General features: G+C 37.2%; 1 protein-coding gene across 1 annotated transcript in view; it reads left to right on the forward strand.

Annotated features, from left to right (window-relative positions):
• Window positions 1-19,980, forward strand: part of UTRN (utrophin) — a 359,477-nt gene that overhangs the window by 270,666 nt on the left and 68,831 nt on the right. The window contains exons 56-59 of the mRNA XM_059833258.1: window positions 560-706; window positions 2,137-2,215; window positions 7,391-7,451; window positions 19,570-19,631. Of these exons, the coding sequence (XP_059689241.1) occupies window positions 560-706; window positions 2,137-2,215; window positions 7,391-7,451; window positions 19,570-19,631 (349 nt within the window). The remainder of the gene's footprint in view (window positions 1-559; window positions 707-2,136; window positions 2,216-7,390; window positions 7,452-19,569; window positions 19,632-19,980) is intronic.

The following is a 19,980-nucleotide window of genomic DNA, read 5'->3' on the forward strand; positions in this document are numbered from 1 at the left end:
TTCAGTAAACCTTTTTCTTCTTTTTAATCATTGTAATAGTTTTACTCTACAGTTCTAATCAGGTAAAGCATTGTACTCTTTCCTTAGAAGATATTTTCCTTCATGCTTTGCTAATTCAATAATAGTTTTTAAATTGAATTTTTGTCAGCTGCTTAATACTGTAAAACTGTAGTTACTGAACACATTTTTTTCTTAAGAGCACTTTGACAGGCTGTATACTGTTAAAGCTTCTGATAGAGCATTGCGTATTTCTTTTTTGAAAGAAAAGCTGTAAAGCCATATGGCACCACTAAAAACCTTATTTAAATTGTTTTAGGGGCGCAATTTGGATCTGGGCATTTGGGTAAATTTCATACTGTTTTTCTCTAAAGATGGATATGAAGGCATTAATAACAATACTGAAGTGAGTGAACTTTCTTTGCTGGAGAACTGAGAGTTGTGTACAGTTGTTTAGCATAAGCTGCCACGTTGGGCAAGTCATCACTGGGTTGAGTTTGCGGTGGCTTTTGTGCTGCTCAGATGTCCGTTAAGCGTAAGTGTATGCTTCTTACTCTTCTAGGCTTTTAGAGAAGAAATTGCTCCCATCAACTTGAAAGTTAAAACAGTGAATGATTTGTCCAGTCAGCTGTCTCCACTTGACCTTTATCCATCATTAAAGATGTCCCGTCAACTGGATGATCTTAATATGCGGTGGAAACTTTTACAGGTATCCTTCTGAATGTGTACAGTTGGTGGGGGGGAGGGATGCTTCTCACTCTCTTCTGTTCTCTTAAAAGATGCATAATTACCATTTGTTCTTTATTTCTATCTTTAAGGTGTTACTTTACTGGTACCAAAGCAGCAAAGGGAGCTGTCCTTCCTTCTGTGGCTTGACTAAAAGCTTTTCTTTTCAAGCTGTTTCAGCAGTTTACTCACTCAGGACACTGCATTAATCTCTGGAGACTAGTGGGAACTATTGGTGCATGCTTTTTTGTATGTCTTATAGCAGTATTTTTACTGCATAAATCATTGTTACTGAAAACTGGTGTACATATTTTTGTTGTGTTTCTAGCTCCTGTGAAAGCTGTTTTATTTTGATTTTGAATGTTCAGTTTCTGCAGGGAATTTCACTTAAAGTGACTCAAGTATTAGTAGAGTTACAACAAGATGTGAGCAGTAACACATTTAGCATTATACAACAGAAGAGGCAAGGCTATGCAGTGAGAGAGATTCATATTGTTTAGTTACGATTATTGTACTTAAGTGGTCTGAGAAAGGTAAATCAATGTGCCTGGTTACAGTTCAAACTCATGCACAGTTTCACATTGAATGGTTTAATAAAGTTTCTTACATCAGTTAAAGTTCATTTATCAATTTTTTCACTTTCTCACTCTTTTTTTTGGTAGGAAATACTTATTGTGAGTCAGATGCTTTTTATTTCTTTACCTGCTTTCTAAGGGTGATATTAAGTTTCTGAAAGAATTGGAGGAAGGACGGAGGATCTGTTGCCTCTCTAGCTAAGGGTTTTTCAAAACCTGGACATCAGCTCTGGGCTAGTAGTTTTGAATCAGTTGCTCCTGAGAGGCAAAACTATTAATGTTTCATATCAGTTCTTCCCTTTCCTAATGTAAGTTGGTAGTGGGTTTTGTTTTGGGTGTTTTCGGGGTTTTTTGTCCTCTCAAATTGAGTTAACTGAGCAACCAAACTGCTGCTGTGTGCAGTTTCAGTTAATAAACCAAGGGGGAGTCATGTCAGCCAGTGAAGTGGTATCTTCCAAAATGGTTCTGTGCTGGAAAGGCAGCTGTGAGATCAGTGCAATCAAACTGAGACCTGCTGACTATGGAAATTTGGACAATGGAAGTGTTGGGAGGAGGTCAGAAACTTCAGCAGTCGGCTGTAGTCACTATGAAACTACTGTTTGTTATTGTTCTGCAGTACTCACACGAGAACACTGCAAGATATGGACATGACTTTTATCAAGCAAATGAAAGAAAAAAAGTAGCCTTGAATAGCTGGATGTCAAATAAATGCTATGACACACAGACAACTTAAATTTATTTAACTAAAAATGAATGTAAACAAGTGTTTTTATTATCATGGCTCTGGTGTTACAAAGTAAATGTAATGTAAATTTTGTGAATATGTGTTTATGTGCAGGTGTCTGTAGAGGATCGCCTTAAACAGTTACAGGAGGCACACCGAGATTTTGGGCCTGCATCACAGCACTTTCTTTCCAGTAAGTTCTTTGAATTAATAGATGTATGTGAGATATGATGGCTTTCTCAAATACTGACTGCTCTTTACTCCAGGTTTCCCTATAGCTTGAGGAACAGGAAGTTCCTCTTCCATGTTGTTATCTACCTCCCCATTTTGGTAGGGGTGTTTCATCTTCATAACTCCACTGACATTCTCACTGGCATGCTTCCCTTGGGGATCACTGTAATATCTTGCTGAGTTATGGTTGTTCCTCTGTTTCCTGCAAGGTCTGACCTGTGGCTGTTCCAGAATCTTTGTGTGCATAACCACATCTTCTCATCCCCTGCTATCTCTTTCCTCAGTTTCCTTTCGCTTCCACACTTGTTGGGATGACACAAAGGAAGAGCTGCATGGATTTTTTTTTTTTTAAAGGGTTCATGTCGTGTGTTCCTGGAACTTCAAATAAAGGAGTGGGGAAAGCAAACCTGCATCACTTCCTCTTGAGACCCATCCTTACATCTTTTTCTATTTAGTGAAAATTTTAGAGGTGTAAGCCTACAACCTCAGATATACTAAGAGGGCAAAAGCAGATGCTTTTGCTCCCTTGTTCTCATTTGACTTATTCATTACAAATCGATGGGTTGTGATATCAAGATCCATGTTGATTTTCTGATGTTCTAGCCTATCTGCCATCATCAGAGCTCGTGATACAAACTGTTAACCCAGTCAGCTCTCCAGTTTTTAACTGAGGGCTCCAATAATAAAGATAAAATTATTGCAGGAGTTGAGAAGTGAACATAAAAATGAGCAGCTCTGCCCCAGAGAGTCTCAAGTGCTGTATGTCACTGTATAGCTAAATAGCTAATATAATTTAAAACAATGAATAAATCTTGATTTCTTCTTGAGTTATGTGACAACCATGTTCTTATTTTAAATTAGTTTTTCAGTAAACATCATGGTAAACAAGATGCAGTGTATTTAAAGTATTACAGCTGTTATGCAAAATAACGATTCCTGGAGCCACTTTGTCCTTTTTTTAAATTGGCAGAACAAACAAACAACTTTAAAAGTATGGGTTTTGTTTTGTTTTTTTTTTTTAAACTCATTAGAAGTATTGCATAGTGTTGCCATAGTGGTTCTGTAGCCCTTCCACTCTCAAACTTGTAACCTTGACCTGGACAGTACACCTACATAATAAATTGCTAAAAAGAATATAGAGTGGTATCTTCAGCACTGTTGAAAAACACCAGATTAACTGTTTGGGAGAGTAGTCAGTCTAGCCTGTGTAATTAAAACAGACTAGGAAGCAACATAGAGAAGATGCAGTTTCTCCTACACTAACTGGTTTGAGAAGTTCCTGACTTCACCCCTGTGTCACTGTTAAGGCTGTTCACTTCTCCTCACCTGGACCAATGCAAATGTTCAGATGACTGATCTGGGAAGGAAAAAAAAAAAAAGAAAAAAATTGGTGAAAGAGTCCACACGTAAAACAAAAATCAGTGAAAGAGTCCACATGTAAAACAAGGAAGCCTGCCAGGCAAGGTTGGTTGGTTTTGTTTGCCTTGACCTGGAACATTTCCTTGATTTGGCTTACAGCATGCCACAGCAAATAATTGCCACAGCAAACAATTGCATTCATAAGACTAAGTGGTGAACTGGCTTTGTTGCTGGATAAATATTCATAGACTTATGTCCAAAGAGAGTATGCATTACCTTATCAGCATGCCTCAGCCTTGCTTAGGGCATTTTCTCCAGGCTTAAGGGGCATTCAGTTTACATTACATACAAAAGTCAAGAAGGGAAAGTTTCCAGAATGCGTGTTGGTAGATACCGCAAAGAGCTATAGCCAGGTACCCCAGTCCTGCAAAACTAAATAATATGCAATTATCCATTTAAATTATTTGTTAAAAACAAACAACCTCCTTCCCCACATAAACTACAGAAAAAACTTCTAAAAAAAAAAACAAATCTGTTTTAAGAGCTTGAACTAGACAGAGTTACAGAACTTAATACCTAACACTTTATATAAAGTCTGTTAAATGAAAGTCAGGGACAGTAACTTCAAAAGGAAAGTAATAAAAAGTCATTAAATCTGGAAAAATGAAGGTTTTATCCTGACAGGTTGAAATAGTGCATATTCTAAATCAAATTTTTCAAACCTTTTTAGCAGCCATAAATGATTTCTAACTGTGAGGAACAAGTAGAGTGGTAGTCTGAATAAAGTAACCTCAAACTCCTAAAACTGAGATTATGATATGTATGTCTCATGCAAATCTTTATCTCCAAAGTTGCACTTTTGAATTAGAGAGGAGGTTTTTATCTGTGCTCGTTTGACAGCAACTATTTTAAATTTACCTCACCTACTTGCTACTCTTCCTCCAAATACTAACAAGAGACCATAGCTTGCCATCACACCATTTTCAGTTGACTAGCTCCCAGTTGTCATTTAATCAGTAATTTGTGCTAGCAAAACACCTGTTTCTACCTGTTCAACAGATTCATAGAATCATAGAATAGTCCAGGTTGGAAGGGACCTCAAAAGATCATGTGGCCCAACCTTTCAAAGGGAGCCTAGATGAGATTATCTAGCACCCTGATTCCAGCCCCCTTAATCCAGTGATTTCACCTCTGCAGTGGCTAGTAACGTTTCTCTACTCAAAAGACACAGTGCAGCTTTTAATACTGCAGTTGGTGTTCTTGGAACACCAATTACACGGATTCACCCAGACCATTGCTAAGAAAGTGCTTCAGAATATTTTTGAAGACTAGCGAACAATATGACATTGGCCCTTCCTAAAATGTCCTCCAGTAAGAGGCTGAGGTAAAGCAGTATTAGTAGGCCACTACAATCTATGATCCCTCTCTTTGCTGAGCTATTTTTCCCCTCCCATCAGTGTTAGGCAGAATTTGATTGCTCTTTTTTTCAGTGCTTTTGAGATGGAAAGTATGCTCCTTGCGAGTTAGTTACTGATCAGTAAATTTTACACATCCCTAATATGGATGAAGACAATCAGTTATTCTTTGCAAAAAGATTGTTTTGCTGTCTCCTGCCTTTAGAAACAATAACTTGTTTTTTCTATAATTCATTTATTTTCCAAGGCCCAAGATCCACTCCTCTCTGTTGTGTTTCTTGTATGCTTTCTTAGAAGAATCCATGAATATCCAGGGAGCGCTGACTCCACATGTTCCCTAACAAATAGCCTAGGTCTTCAAGTGGCCTGCTCAAAGCATCTCTTGAGTGGTGTCCAGCCTTACTAATAACCTGCAGGCCTGCTAGTGAGTGCCAGAATCAGTAACTACTCTGTTCAGTTTTCATCGAGAAACTGATTTTAAAAAAAGAATGGGAATTTCATTTTGCAGAGTTTTGTGCACCAGAGAACTGGCAATGTTTTTAGAAAGGTTGTTCCCAACTAAAGAGAGTATGACTTGGTTTGTAATAATTGACAATTTAATTTATTATGTTGTTTAGTCCATATCTGTGTCAGTGCAGAATATCTATAGTCTGTCATAGCACATAAATTGTACCTAAGTAAACTGTGGCCAGATTTTTCTCCTTAGTTAGCTGACATAATTAGTGTAGTAGTACCGGAGCTGCTATAGGTGCCAAATTGCAACACTAAAGAATGAAACTCTAAAGCTGATGGCCACCTTCACCTATCTGGTTCATTTTTTTTTTCTTTTTTCAGAGTTATGAATGCTTAAGGATTATTTTTTAGTTAACTACCTCTATTTCATCATTTAGCCTTTACTGTTTTTTCTTTACCAGGTAACTACCTACCTCTTTATTGCAAATGTTATTTTCTTCTTTAAATAGTGATATGGAATTTTCTCTATTTTTTCCAGTAAATAATGTGGCTTACTTGGTTCCTGTAGTTTCACAAATATTCTTCCCAATTAATCTGTCTTTCAGTACATGAATGTTTCTTCAATTATAAGCCATGAAATTTTGTGTGGTCCGGGGAGAGGTCACAGCCATTAAACTGCTCAGGGAACAGCCATCTGGGAGCAGGGCGAGACCTGCCTCTCTCTGCAGCAGCACCAGCCTATGGGGCTTACATAGCTTGTAAGTCTTTGCTGCAGCCTGAGGAGTCTTAGGGGAAGAGGAGAGAGTTACTTTCCAATGGGTTTTTTTCCAAAGAGGAATGAGTTCTAAAGTGGGCCATGCTTGCAGAAAATTACATTAATTGAGAGTTTAATTACTTGAGGTCCAACGTGGATCAAAGCTGTGCCTCATTTTACCAGGTTTTTAAACAGGGGTGTTAGCACCAAAGAGTAGGCACTCTGTCTTGGAAGTGTTGTCATATGTGTACAGTAAAAATTCATCCCATTGTGATGATCAGTTATTCCTACCTGTTCTTTCAATCTCTGCTTCTACAGTGAATCTAGTGAAGTGAATTTCTTCTGTGATAAAACCCTAATTAACCAGGCACTAGTCTGGTAATTTCTGGTAGGACATACACGTACCTAAGGTTCTTCAGTAAATAGCTACTTTTAAGTTGTGCATCAGCAGTCCTGTTGGCCTGAACACTTTTTCCCCTTCTATCTCCTGGGATCTTTAGATAAGCAGAGTTGTAGTGTCATGTATGACTTCATGCCTTTTGCAACTCAATGTGCAGAAGGCTTCTTGATGTTATGGATGATATCTGTTGATGTATCAGACTTGCGTAAATTCTGCGAAGATTACCGCTGTTCATCAAGGAGTGCAAAGACAGGTTTTAATGCCTTCTTTGTTGGTCATACAGTGTTAATCAGTATTAATTTGAGTTGCAAATAGGAGCTAAGGGTTGTAACTAATAAAAATAAGGATGATATTTCTCCTTTTTGTTCTGTTGCAGAGCATTAATTACAATAGTGGAAGCATTTATTTTCAAAGCTTAAACTGATAATAATTCTGTGGAGGTAGGAAAACCAGTGTCTCCATTTTCCCTGGATGGATGGCTTGCTTGCACAGAATTTATTATCCTTCTCTGAAGTAAAATCACCACATTTGTTTTATTTCTAGCTTGGCATCAAATAGATGCCTAGAATCATCTTGATAGATTGCCGTTGTTTCGTCCAGCTGATTTTCTAATTACTGAAAGTTGTCTGGGAAATTTTAATCATTCCCATTTAATTTAACTGTTTTAATTGTAAAATAAATAAATAAAATAAAGATAGTTGCATTTTTTTATTTCACAGGTGCTTTCTAATAATTACCTTCTCTTTATTTCCTCAGCCTCAGTACAGTTTCCATGGCAGAGATCTGTTTCACATAACAAAGTGCCCTATTATATCAAGTAAGTTTGTCTTGATTCTTTTTTCCTTAAGCATAACAGAGGGTCTTATCACCATAACCTGTCAGAAAAACATAGGTACTAAGTAGTAACTAGAAATGTTATCAAGAGTTTCTCTACATAGTGTTATGCTGCATATACTATATATTTTCATGTTTATTGCTTTGCATACTGTATAATTTCAAAATATGTAAAAAGAAATCAATGACAAACCCTAACTAAAAGCCTCACTCAAATAGGTAGGAAACAGCAGAGATGCTCCAGTGTAATACAGTATCAGTATTCAAGCTAGGCTTGTTCTTATGGGTATGGCTCATCCAGAGTATAAACTGTAAAGGGAAAAAAGCTGAATACATAATGTATCTAAAAATGCAAAGTTTATAACCTGTAGCAGAACAGGGGTGACTAATATCTATAGAGCCCATTCATCAATTTGTGCAAAATTCCTTTGGAAATAGACATGTGTTGATTGTCCTTCTGTCGTTTTCTTTACTTTATGGAAGTGTTTATAGTCCTTGATATTAATGTAAATGTAAAATTAATGTAAATATTGACAAAAATGTGCAAAAAAACTTGGTTACCAAGAGGAATGGTTGAGATATTTATTTCGAAAATAATAAATACTTAGTTATGGAGGTGTGGAGATTTTGATGTGTTCTACTTGGAGCGATCCTTAACTGGGGTTTTCTTATTCCATCAGCGTGTATTTATGTATTGTTTGCCAATACTTTAAAGGTCAAAGATTGCAGCTTTGAGAGAAGGATAGCTTTTTGCCAGAGAGGTAAAGGAAATTTTAAGAAGGTACAGTGTATAGTAAGCCAGATCCAGAGTAGTTCATTTTAGACTGAAGGAAATCTGTGTTAAAATGTTATCGGTTTGAGTTTGGAAAAAATGTAGTTTTTTAAGTCTGTAGGATGACTATGAACTGGACCTACAGATAATTCATTCTAAAAGAACATCAGTGAGGACTTTGTACTATTGCATATTGCTCTGTCATAAATCTGAGCGCCACATTTTGTGTTTAAAACAATTTGAGTGCTTGAGGGCTTTGAAAAGCAGGTAATGGTAAATCTATGTCGATCAAACCTGGTGTCATCATTCTTGAGGTGAGACAGTTGTTTTTAAACTGTGATATGAAGGTTAATTTTTTTAAAGGGTCTGGGTAGGTAAATAGAAAAAGGAAAAACCTACTGTGAAATCCTTTAATTCTCTATAAAAGCATTTGTGCCTCTGCTGAAAAGTTTTGCAGGAGGCAACAGAAAGCTGTGACACACTGGAGGAGAGGTTCCTCCCTCAGCCCCGAGTGGAAGAGGAGAGGACAGAGGTTGAATGTGGAGGCACGCCGACTGCCCAGACTCGGACAGTAGTGCAATTAGAATGATCACACCTACAGCAGTAATTCAAAGAAAACACTGAAGTATCAAACTACAGAGACCAAGAGGAAAACTACCCTGAAACAGTCTTTTTTTTTTTCTTTTGGCTATGTCCTTAGTAGGCATTGAAAGATGGCAATTCACGTTCCTGCTGTACCTGATCAGAGCTGGTAACTGAAGTTGGGAGTGTTTACCAGGTGCAAGCTGGCCTGCGAAGGGGTCTGTGGGGCTCCCGGGTACATTCAGAGTTGGAGGATAGAGATAGGATGGATGGTCCTACCACCACAACAGATGGAACAGACTAAGATTAAAGCATCTGATGTGTGCTGAGCAAAGGAAAGATTTTTAACTTGGATATTTCATATGCGTATCCTTTTTCATACTTCATAATACATTCTTTTGAGTTTCTGGGCATCTCCCCTTCCCCACCTCAACCAGAGTTCAGTTTTTGAGAAATATTTTTTATCATGACTAGTTCAGAAGAAGGTAAGTCTTTCCAGCATGTGCACTAGGTACAATCCTGCAAGAACACAACTTGGTGGCAAAGTATCCACTGATACTGTGGGCTTGTCCTGATAGTAGTGTGTTGGCTGCCCTGGAGCTAGATTGGGGAATGAAGCCAGTCAGGGCTGAGAAACAATCCCCACCATCTCTCAGAAATTGTTTTAATGGTCTTGTACAGGAAGTTTGACAAAGGTGCAGAAGTGTAGGGCAAGTTCTCTGAGGTTCGAGGTCTTTATAAGAAGCAGAGACCACTGGTGTATTTTGAGGATGGCTTTAATGAAGACAACAGAATTAACTACTGCATCTCAAAGATGACTTTTCCAGTAATCCTTCCCTACTTTCAACATGATACATGCTGCTGAAGCAATGTCTTGATTCATGTGTCTTGAAAGAGAAGAATAATGTTACATGTAACTGGTAGGATTTCTTTATTTTAAAAAGTTTGAGGAGGAATACTGAATTTCAGTAGCTCCACAGTCTGACAAGCAGACTGACTTTGGCAGTTTCCTTCATTTCTTATCGCTTACTGATCTAAACTTCAATGTTGGCAGCAGCAGCTGTATAAAACACAGAGCTGTGGAAAATAAAGCAGAAAAGAGCTAATTCCTTTGGTATGATCAGGCTGGAGAGTACTCTTAGCTTTAAATATTCTTTTAAATCTTTGTCTATTCCCTAATTTGAGATATAGTTTAGAGAAATGAGGAAAACGATGCTGACACAAAAACTTATTTGAATGGAGTGATTAAATGAGCTTTTGTAATACAGTTCAAGAGAACAGTCAACAGGATTTAATGGTGGTTGTTTATATAGAAAGAAGTTCTGGGAAAGAGGTGAAGATTAAGTTAATTTTCTTACTTTTTTGTGTAATTGTACTAACCTCTTTGAACGAGGTACCTTTGTACACAGCATGAGTAGAAGGAACAGTTATGGTGAGTCTCAAGAACCTTATCATTTGAGAGCAGTTGTATTTACTGTTTCTACAGCAAGACTTGTATGTTCAGAGAGAAAGTTTAAGGTACCAGCTGTTTATTTTATGGGGTAAGGAAGAAAAACAGCAGAAGAAGGAGAATAGAAGTATGATTCAATGATTGGTGGCTGAAAAATGAGAATTTTTTAAAACTTATTTTGAAAGGGAAATAAATGTTAATTGATATCAGGCTACTTTAATTCTGAATAAGAACATACACTCTTCTTGGACAACCATAAATTCATACCTTTACTTCATTTCAATTGCTTTTTGTGAGTGTCCTTGAATGAGAAATGTAAAATATTCAGAAGTGACATAGCTGTAGATGATGATGTAGTTGTACCTCTGTTAAGATGTGTATTTAAAAAAAATCAAACAACTGCAGTCTTCGTAGGTTTATTGCACACGGAGAATGGAGTTTAAAAAAAATAATTAGGGAACTGGAGCTGAGAAGGCAGGAGGGAGCACTTTAGGTAGCAATGAATCTGTAAGGAAAATGTCAAAATTATGCAAGACGTCTATATTTTCAGATGAGCAGCATTTATTCTGTTTGTTTCCGGATGCCAGAGGTAACTTGCACTTACATGCATAGAGAGAAGTGTCTCAGAGAAAGAGGTCCTTAGTATTCCAGCACACCATGGTGGCTTTGGAGTGCAGTTTGTTCTCCCCACCCTATTTAGTAATGGTTGGCATGTCCGCCCTTTCTGGGCTTGTAGTGGAAGCATGTGAAAGATTAAAAAGCCAGTGTACAAACTCCTGTGCCCCATAAGTTCAGACAGAGGCAGTCTGGGTTTGGGGCAATTTGGAAAGGAGTGACTATTCTGATTGGCCGGAAGAAGGATTTATAATTCACTGAGCCCAGGTTTATCACGGTGTGTGCGCCCCGGGCTATGGCAGATATTTGGTTGAACTGAACCTACACACATGACTTAGCCTGTCTGTCTTCTCTTGAATTGTCTTACTATGTAAACCAAATTTGCCAAATGACTTTGCCTCTGTAGACGTGATTTTATTTAGTCCATTTTGCCTCCTGCTTGATTTTTTTTTCTTAATGCAGATTGATAGAAGTTTTTGTATTTTTGTAGTCTGAGTCTCCTCTGTCACAGTAGAATTCGGTCAATGAAAACCTGAATCTGTAAAATCTTGATGCTGTTAAAAAAGAAAAAAGATTAGTCTTTCATACTTTATGAAAGAGAATGGGACTAATGAGCAGTATGGAGGCGGATACAGCACAGCAGGCACAGTATTTACTAATGCACTTTTGGTAATAGAAGTAGTGAAGTTTGGACAAAAGGTTTGGCAAACTTACCATTGAATACATATTTCATAGGTTGGTTTGCAAAGGTTTGAGATTTAATAAGTAGAGTTTTCTGCTGTTCTTCATTTATAAGTATTTGAATCACACAAATAAGACATACTTGGCCTCCATAACAGAAAATTTAAAAAGCCTATATTACATAGCACTTCAAGAAAAATATTCTAAAGAGAAACAGAAGAATATAGGAGATACTGTATGATCATTCAACATCTTTGAGGAATACGTGATGAACTGAAAGGAACGTGCAGAAAACATAATTACACTGGCATTTCTCATTGTTGTTCTTTTAACTGTAATTTAAGTGTTCTTCAGCTGTGTACCTTTCAGTGCTATAAATTATTAGATGTTTGTACTGTGCAGAAGAAACAAAAGAGTAATACAGAAAGGGTCACAGTGAGTTTAATGTCATGCAGGGCATTACATAGGGAGAGCAATTTCTTGGTGTAATCATTAAATTAGTCAATATCAAACTCTATAGTCACCTGGTTACTTTGCTGTAATCCTGCAAAGAGGCTGGCATCGCCAACATCTTAAAATTCCCATTTTATCACTTCCTCTATCATGTTCAACTTCATGAAGGACAGGAATAAAATGCTTTCTGCTTCTCCATTTTTTTCAAGACTCTTCAGGAAGTCATTCCTAATGTTTGCTTTATGGCTGCATGGGGAAGAGGGGGAGAACTAATGGAACTGGGAAATTGAACTTTTTCCTTATTCTAGCTATATCTGTAACCCCATTCTTAGAAGTATTAAGAAGTATTTTCCTTAGAAGGGAAAATAAAATATAATTTGCAGAAAGAGATAATACAGGATTCAGTTTTTGAGACTTTCTTCAATTACCAGGTCCTGTGCTGGTCTTTGTTTTCTATTAAAGAAATGTGGTAGCACATTTTCTCTGGAGGGATTTCAAAATATCTGTATATAAATTGCTCCCCCAACCTCTAATACACATTACCCTTGCAATGCATTATGCCAAGTCTTTTTCAACACAAAACAGTATTTTCTAATGGGCTTAAAAAAAAGAACATGTACGTTATCTAGATAAAGCACCATGACATATTTATGAAGTGGGGATGATGTTATGCCATTTGAAATTTGGCAAGGGCAGCAAAGTCAGAGTTCTGAGCGCTGTTGATTCATTAGTGATCAGCAAAGATCCTAATTCCAGTTAATGTTTTGTGCAAATGACTATGGGATCAGAAAGCTACTTAACATAATGCCAGAGCGCTGTTTCAGCGTCTGTTCTTGTGGTGTTTGCCAGTGATTATCAACGCAGACATAAGCCTTGTCCATGCTAGGAAATGACAAAAAACCCACAAAGCTGTCTCTAGTTTTCTTTCTTGTAGATAAAAAGCTAAAAAAGAACGAATTGAATATTTTTTCACAACTCCATGGGCGGCTTGAAACACCTGGAGATGTACAACTTACTCCATTCATTTCAACAGGACTGTTCTCTTATTTCTAGAGATCATAAATTAAATGACCTGCTAACTGTTTCTCAGCTCTTTATTTACAACCAGGAAGTGGTTTTAACAAGGATTATCTTTGCCAATTATAATTAGAAAGCTGCCAGCAAACATAATGGATAAGAAACAGGTTGTAAGGATAAATGTTTGTCGTTTAAGCTTTAAAGCACTTCATTAATATGTAGGGTTTTAAATTTTGAATATTTTATGGTTATAATATTTATTTTTAGTTAGTGAAATTTACACAAATGCATTTAGACTTTTAAAATTACACTGTTTTGTCATTTAATCTATTCATGGATGCATGTTTTGCTGCGTGGCTTATACTGTGTCAGTAAGTTTTGGCAGAAGAGACCTGGGAGGATCTTACTCTGAATAACTCAGTCTTTTGATACTAACTAAAAAAATAACACTGAATGAATTCTCTTGTGGCTCAGTCAGTCAAACACTTTTAATTCTTCCCTGACTGATCCATGTGGGAAGATGTAACATGTACATAGCACTTGTGTAGCTGTTGACCAGCTTATTTTTGTCACAGCAGAAATACCTTCTTATGCCACCCACTGTTCAGAATGAAATGTAGTAACTTTTGCTCCTGTAGACCTTGAAAAGTTGTTTTTATCCAGTGCTGTCTACATGCAAGATGAATAATGAACCCAACTGTTGTTCACGTTCACTCAAAGTAAATACCACCTCACTCTACGAGTAGATCTTCGTGAAGCTAGTAGAGTACTTGCGAGAGAAGGTGCTCCTTGGTGTGAGTGTCACTGCAACCTGGGACAGAACTGCCACGGTAGTTATAGAATCATAGAATCATTTAGGTTGGAGAAGACCTTTATGATCATCAAGTCCAACCATAAACCTAACCCTGCTAAGTCCACCGCTAAACCATGTCCCTAAGCACCTCATCCACACGTCTTTTAAAAACATCCAGGGATGGTGACTCAACCACCTCCCTGGGCAGCCTGTTCCAATGCTTAACAACCCTTTCCGTGAAGAAGTTTTTCCTAATATCCAGTCTAAACCTCCCCTGATGCAACTTTGCAGCCATTTCTTCTTCTCCTGTCACTTGTCACTTGGGAGAAGAGACCAGCACCCACCTCTCTGCAACCTCCTTTCAGGTAGTTGTAGAGAGCGATAAGGTCTCCCCTGAGCCTCCTCAGTTGAAACAGAGTAGTTGTAACAGAGAGGGAAGACTCTGTAGATTTGTCTGCTCTTGGTTAAATGAGTCTTTTCAGAAGTTCAGTGAGGTGACTAAAAATTATAAACTTACCGTGTATTTTCACAAGGTAGCATGTAAAATTCATTTTTTTCTGTCTCACTTCAGCATCATTCCAAATTTAGATTTCCGTTAGTTTCTCTGCAGGCTTAGTTTTCAGTCTTTGGGGGTTACAGATTGTTTTCCATAGAAAATACAGAAAATGGCATTTCTTCACATTCTTAGCAGATAGTTGCTAGCAGGGCTGAATTTTCTGAAGCCTTCCTGTTGTCTCTGTGGTGAAAACAATCCATCCAATTCTACCTAATTGCCTTCTGAGACTTACCAGAAGTTATGGCCTCCAGAGGAATCAAGTTGGAGCTCTATTCATGATGTAGTAAAATCATTTTGCCTGGAAATCTTCAGAAGATGACTGCAGCACTTCTGTGAGTGAATTGGATACTGCTTTAGTTGCTTACCTTGTTTTGGCAACTCTAGTAATTAGCAATTTAGCAATTTCTGGTCCTTTGCTCTAAGGATGACATCTTTCACATATACATGTAAAATAAATGCAAAGAAATTGTATAATCTTTTGTTTATCGATTTCCTTGTTCTTGTAGGTCTGATGTCTTGTATGTTATTTGTGTTTACTGAGCAAGGTATCAGAGAAGCAGGGGAACATCGAAGTCTGCTTTTACTCCCTGGGCAATAACTGACAGGCAATTGTAACTGCTGCAGTGCATATTTTGGGATAGGTTGCTATGTCATGAACTTGCATAAAAAGGAGCTATGATATCCTGGCCAGAAAGATCTCCCCCAATTTCATCAAGTCTGTCTCATCTGTTACAGACCATCCAATACTGTAAAGTTTCTGAGCCCATTTCTCAGTGCTTGATCTGCTTGCGTTAGTCTTGCATCGATAACACAAAAGCTACTGTAGCTACAGCAGAGAAAGATGGATGTTCTTTCAAAGAGCTGCTTTACAAATCAAATCACTAGAAAGCACTTTGTCTTGCATGCGTCCTGTTTGGCGCGCCTAATAAAATGACTCCTTTCTCTGACAGTTTTATTTGTAGCATGGGAAGGTTATCTGTACACCCATTTTTTCTTTCTGTGAAAATAAATTTGTGGCCTCATAATAGTCCCTGCATATTATGAAATTGTTATCAAACAAAACTTTACATTAAGAAATGTTGCTGTTGAGACTGATTCCTCCCCTTTCCCCCAGTTTTTTGTAGCTCTTTTTAAATTTACGGTCACATTTTTTTTTCCTCAGCTCTGTCCAGTGTAGTTTGGCTTTCGTGTCTTTGACTCTAGAATGAATCCTGTCCATGGAATATATTCAGTGGCGGTAGTGGCACTGCCTGCAGCAGTGGAGTTGCTGCCTCCTTTGACCTGAATGGACTGTTGAGTTGGTGATTCACTCACTCTAAGCCCATTCCTCTTCTCTGCTGGATCTGTGTACAGGATTGCTTAGCTGTTATGGATGGTTTCTTGCTAGGTGTTTTGGGATGAGGCTGGCATAATCACATTCACCTTGTGTAGACATCTAGGAGCTGTCAGGCAGTACTGACTTTTGGGTAATTATGGACAAGAACTGAGTGATAAGTTTTAAAAACCCATTAGTCTATACAGAGTCTTGCACAAATGCATTTCTCTTTCAAATGAAAATAGAAACAAAAATATTTTCTGGTCATAATTTTATTAGGTATATGTTTCATGTTCTGTGTTTTTCTGTAAAGAGAAAATTTAGCTGTTGAGGTATTTACTACATTAAACGGAGAAATAAGTTGATAGTGCAGGATACAGAGATTTTGGGTATCTCCTTCACTTTTCTGCTTCATGTTAAGCACACATAAAATAGAAAAAACCCATCATTTTTGCATGGTACGTTGTCATGATTAAAGTAGGTTTTAGTCTTTCAGATAAAACTGCTGCTGAAACTATGTACTTAAAGCATACAATTTCAATAATGAAACTGTTTGTTTTTAAATCTTGGAAACCTGATTTAAGGAAAAAGCTTGATAGGTAATATCAGCTCTTATTCATTGCATATGGGTTTATAAATTACTTAGAAGCTGGAATCGCAAATAGATCTACCCACATCCTAATTAAGCATTACAGATGTGTACTGGAGTCTATCAGTATATTTCCAGAGTGGGTTGGGAAGCAAGGATGTATCCAAGTATTTGTATTTTTTTTTTCTTTTTTTAATAAAAAAAGATAAAAGGTCTCTTTGGATCTAGCAAAACTTAACAATTTGCTGCAAGACAAGAAGAATTTCAAATCAGCTTCTGCTACTAATCCATTGTTGTTTGTGTAGAGAGACATTTGCTGCTAATAAACCTTTGCACTTCTGTAGTGCTTCCCAGGTGAGATCCTTGCAGCACCTCACAAGTAGGAAATGGATTTCTTCATGGAAACATATTTTTAATGCCAGAAGATGGGGAACTTCAAAACAAAGGCTACGATTCAGCAAAGCTTTTACCATCATGGCTAATTTTAACATAATAGTTTCTTCTAAGGCCGTAAACAGGATTTTACTCAGCTAAATTGCATGTTGTTTACATGCAGTGTTGGCACTAATATTTTGGCATTTAAAATAGAATGAAATGTATTTTTTATATATATTTAAAGTTTCTATCACAGTACTGCCACCTACCTTTACTTTTGACATAGAAGTTTGAAGTGGTTTTAGTTAAGAGACTTTTCTTAGAAACTCCTAAGAAATCCTTTTCACTTGGCCTTGTTTGTTTGTTTGTTTTGGGGTTTTTTTGTTGTTGTTTGTTTGTGGTTTGGGTTTTGGGTTTTTTTTTTTTCTCTTGGTCAGAGAAGTTGAGGTGAAGCAATTTCCTTAAAACAAGCTTTATTAAACTGATCACACATTGGATCCATTTCTGTGGCGGTTGCAATGGGTTTTGTCAACAGAAATCAATTCTAAATGTTCAACATGATAATGAAGGCATCCCACTTAACATGATAGTGCAGACATTGGGCAGCTTCAGGACCAGTTTTCACAGAATCACTAAGGTTGGAAAAGACCTGTAAGATCATCAAGTCCAACCATCAACCAACACCACCATGCCCATTAAACCATGTCTCACAATGCCTCGTCCACACGTTCCTTGAACAAAGGTTTTGAGGTTATTTAGTAAGTTGATCAGTACAAGTCATTATATTATATTTTCTGTTCCTGTTTACTGAAGCTGTATACGATGTTCTTCTTTCTAATATGCTGTAGGGTTTTTTTATACCAGGGTTTTTGAGAATGCTGGACTATCAATTGCCTTTACCTTGGCATAGCACCAAACCCAGATACATCCTTTTTTTGTTGTTGTTGGCTTCAGTGATGATTTATTGGTGTGCCCCTTCCTGGGAAATAATTGTCAAGCTACTTGTTTTTGAAATTACTTTTCTGGAGAACGATATACATAGTGCTGTTTTAAGTGTCTTTCTAGAAACTGCAAAAACAGTGATTTAGATATTGGTATGCCTTAGCTTTGGAGTTCAGCATATCAGAGCCTTGACCACCTCGTTCAGAATTTGAAACATGAACGTAATTCATGTGATACTATTATCAAACTGAAACCAAATAAAAGTTTCAGTTCAGGAAAATGTGTTCAAATGTAAAGATGTACTTTAGTGTTCTTCTGAATTGGGGAGGGTTTACTGTAGTATTTCAGAGTCAATCAAGGTCTAAAAGAAGATGGGTGTTTGATTGCATGCTGTATAAATCCCTCTTGTTTAAATGTAATCATGTGCAGGGGCTTTTCTTTCCTTTCAGTCATCTCCTAGGGAATAATCACAAAGAGGGAAAAGAGGATTTTTACCTACTATATTAATAGGAAATACATATTTTTTTTTCTTCCATGAAAAACACCTCACAAAGTTGAGATGGTGCCAGATATACAAATGAGACCCGTGGCAGAGAGACTTAAGTCTAATGACAGAGAGAAGCTGACTGTGGAGACCTAGACCAGACTCAAAGCTGGAAAGGTCACACTGATAAAGTGGGGATCATATCCCCTATGCAGAGACCCAATGCATGCACTTTCCACTAGTGTATCTCAAAGGATAATGTGAAGAAGGGCCCTCAGCACTTACTTTGGAGCCTATCTCCCCTTTGTGGTACCTGTCCTGTCTCTGTAGCTCTTTTTGAGCAGGGACCTTCTATCCCATTTATTTTTCCATCACTTAGTATAAAAGGGTTCATTCTTGATGGGTTTCTCAATTAAAAAAAAAATAAAAATAAATCATGATAAATTTTTGAGCACCCACTGAGGTACAGCCATTTATATATACCAACCAAAGCTACAGTTTGCTACATTTAAGGGCAAAGTGCCATTTAAAGTCATTATTTACAAACAAGTACATCTGTATGTAGGGAAAAAAAAGTGTACGCATTAAAAAATTTTAAATAGAAAAAAAGGTGAAATAAGTGGTATTTTCTGCTCATTATTGTTAGATTGCTAACCTACACCATTTCATTTTCATTACTAACTTTTAAAGGGAGAGCTATGATCTTTTTAACACAATTTCTCTAATATTCTTACAAATCTAATTCAAATGTAAATACTTTGCGAGGCAAGAATGTGCAATCATTCCAGCAATTAATATTCAGAGATACAAGTAAAATGTGGCTTGTAGAAGCGAATTGGATATTTCAGTAGACCTGATATAATACACATTTTGACCCCTATGGCTGTATACCTGAAACCTTGGTGAATTGGAACAGCAATGCTAAACGGTGGGTTAAGCGATGCTGTCTATTGAATCTCTCTTCTGTGAGTGGTAGTGTATAGCACACCCCCTAAATTAAGATACCTATTGATTGGGTGTGTGAAGAGTGATCAGGCTTTCCGTTAAATGGGTTACAGGTAAAGTTTAAAATTGTTGTATGTGTTCTGATACATGTGTTCAGATATGCAGTGAAGTCTGAAATAAAACCTCAATGCTTTTTATTTTTAAAGTGTTTTTACAAATACTTTTATTGTGCTACAGTAGCAGGAAGTTTTGCATTTTTACCTTATTAGTGTGCCTCTTAGCTTCAGGATCAGAGTTCAGCTGATACAGTCACACTTACAATCAAAAGTAACTAGTGTTAAATATGGGTGGGCTATTGTCAAACTTACTTTGTGATTAAAAAATCAAGGAGCTGAGTGGCACAGATCATGTATTCTAGTTAGAGCTGAGGGATTTCTTGCCACATAAACACAGAAAATTAGAATATCTTTGGGGTTTTGTCCTTTGCATTGTGTGTGTTGCCTGAAACTTTGATTACCTCATTCCTTTGTAGTCATGAGACACAGACAACCTGTTGGGATCATCCTAAAATGACTGATCTCTTCCAGTCCTTAGGTGAGTGCATGTCTTAAAATAAACCATTATGTGATGTTCATTCCATGAGTAAAAGCCTGCATTTGTCTGCTGACGTCTGAGTTGCCATGAACTGTGTGTAACAGAGCATTTCCCACTTTGCAGTGAGACACACTTTGCAAGAAACCTACTGCCTTGATCACGTCATGTTTATTGTCTTTCAGTAATTTTAATTCTGAACAATATGCTCTGACTCTATGCTTTAATGCAGCATCATGTTTATTTTTTTTAAATCCATGAGCGATTGTTCAATGATGCAGGCCGTCTGCATGTTTAAAGCAGGAGGTTGGTCTTCAGGGACCAAATTTTTGTAATAAATCAGAGCGGCTAC

Source organism: Gavia stellata, chromosome 2, assembly GCF_030936135.1.
Source record: "Gavia stellata isolate bGavSte3 chromosome 2, bGavSte3.hap2, whole genome shotgun sequence".
Lineage (NCBI taxonomy): Eukaryota > Metazoa > Chordata > Aves > Gaviiformes > Gaviidae > Gavia > Gavia stellata.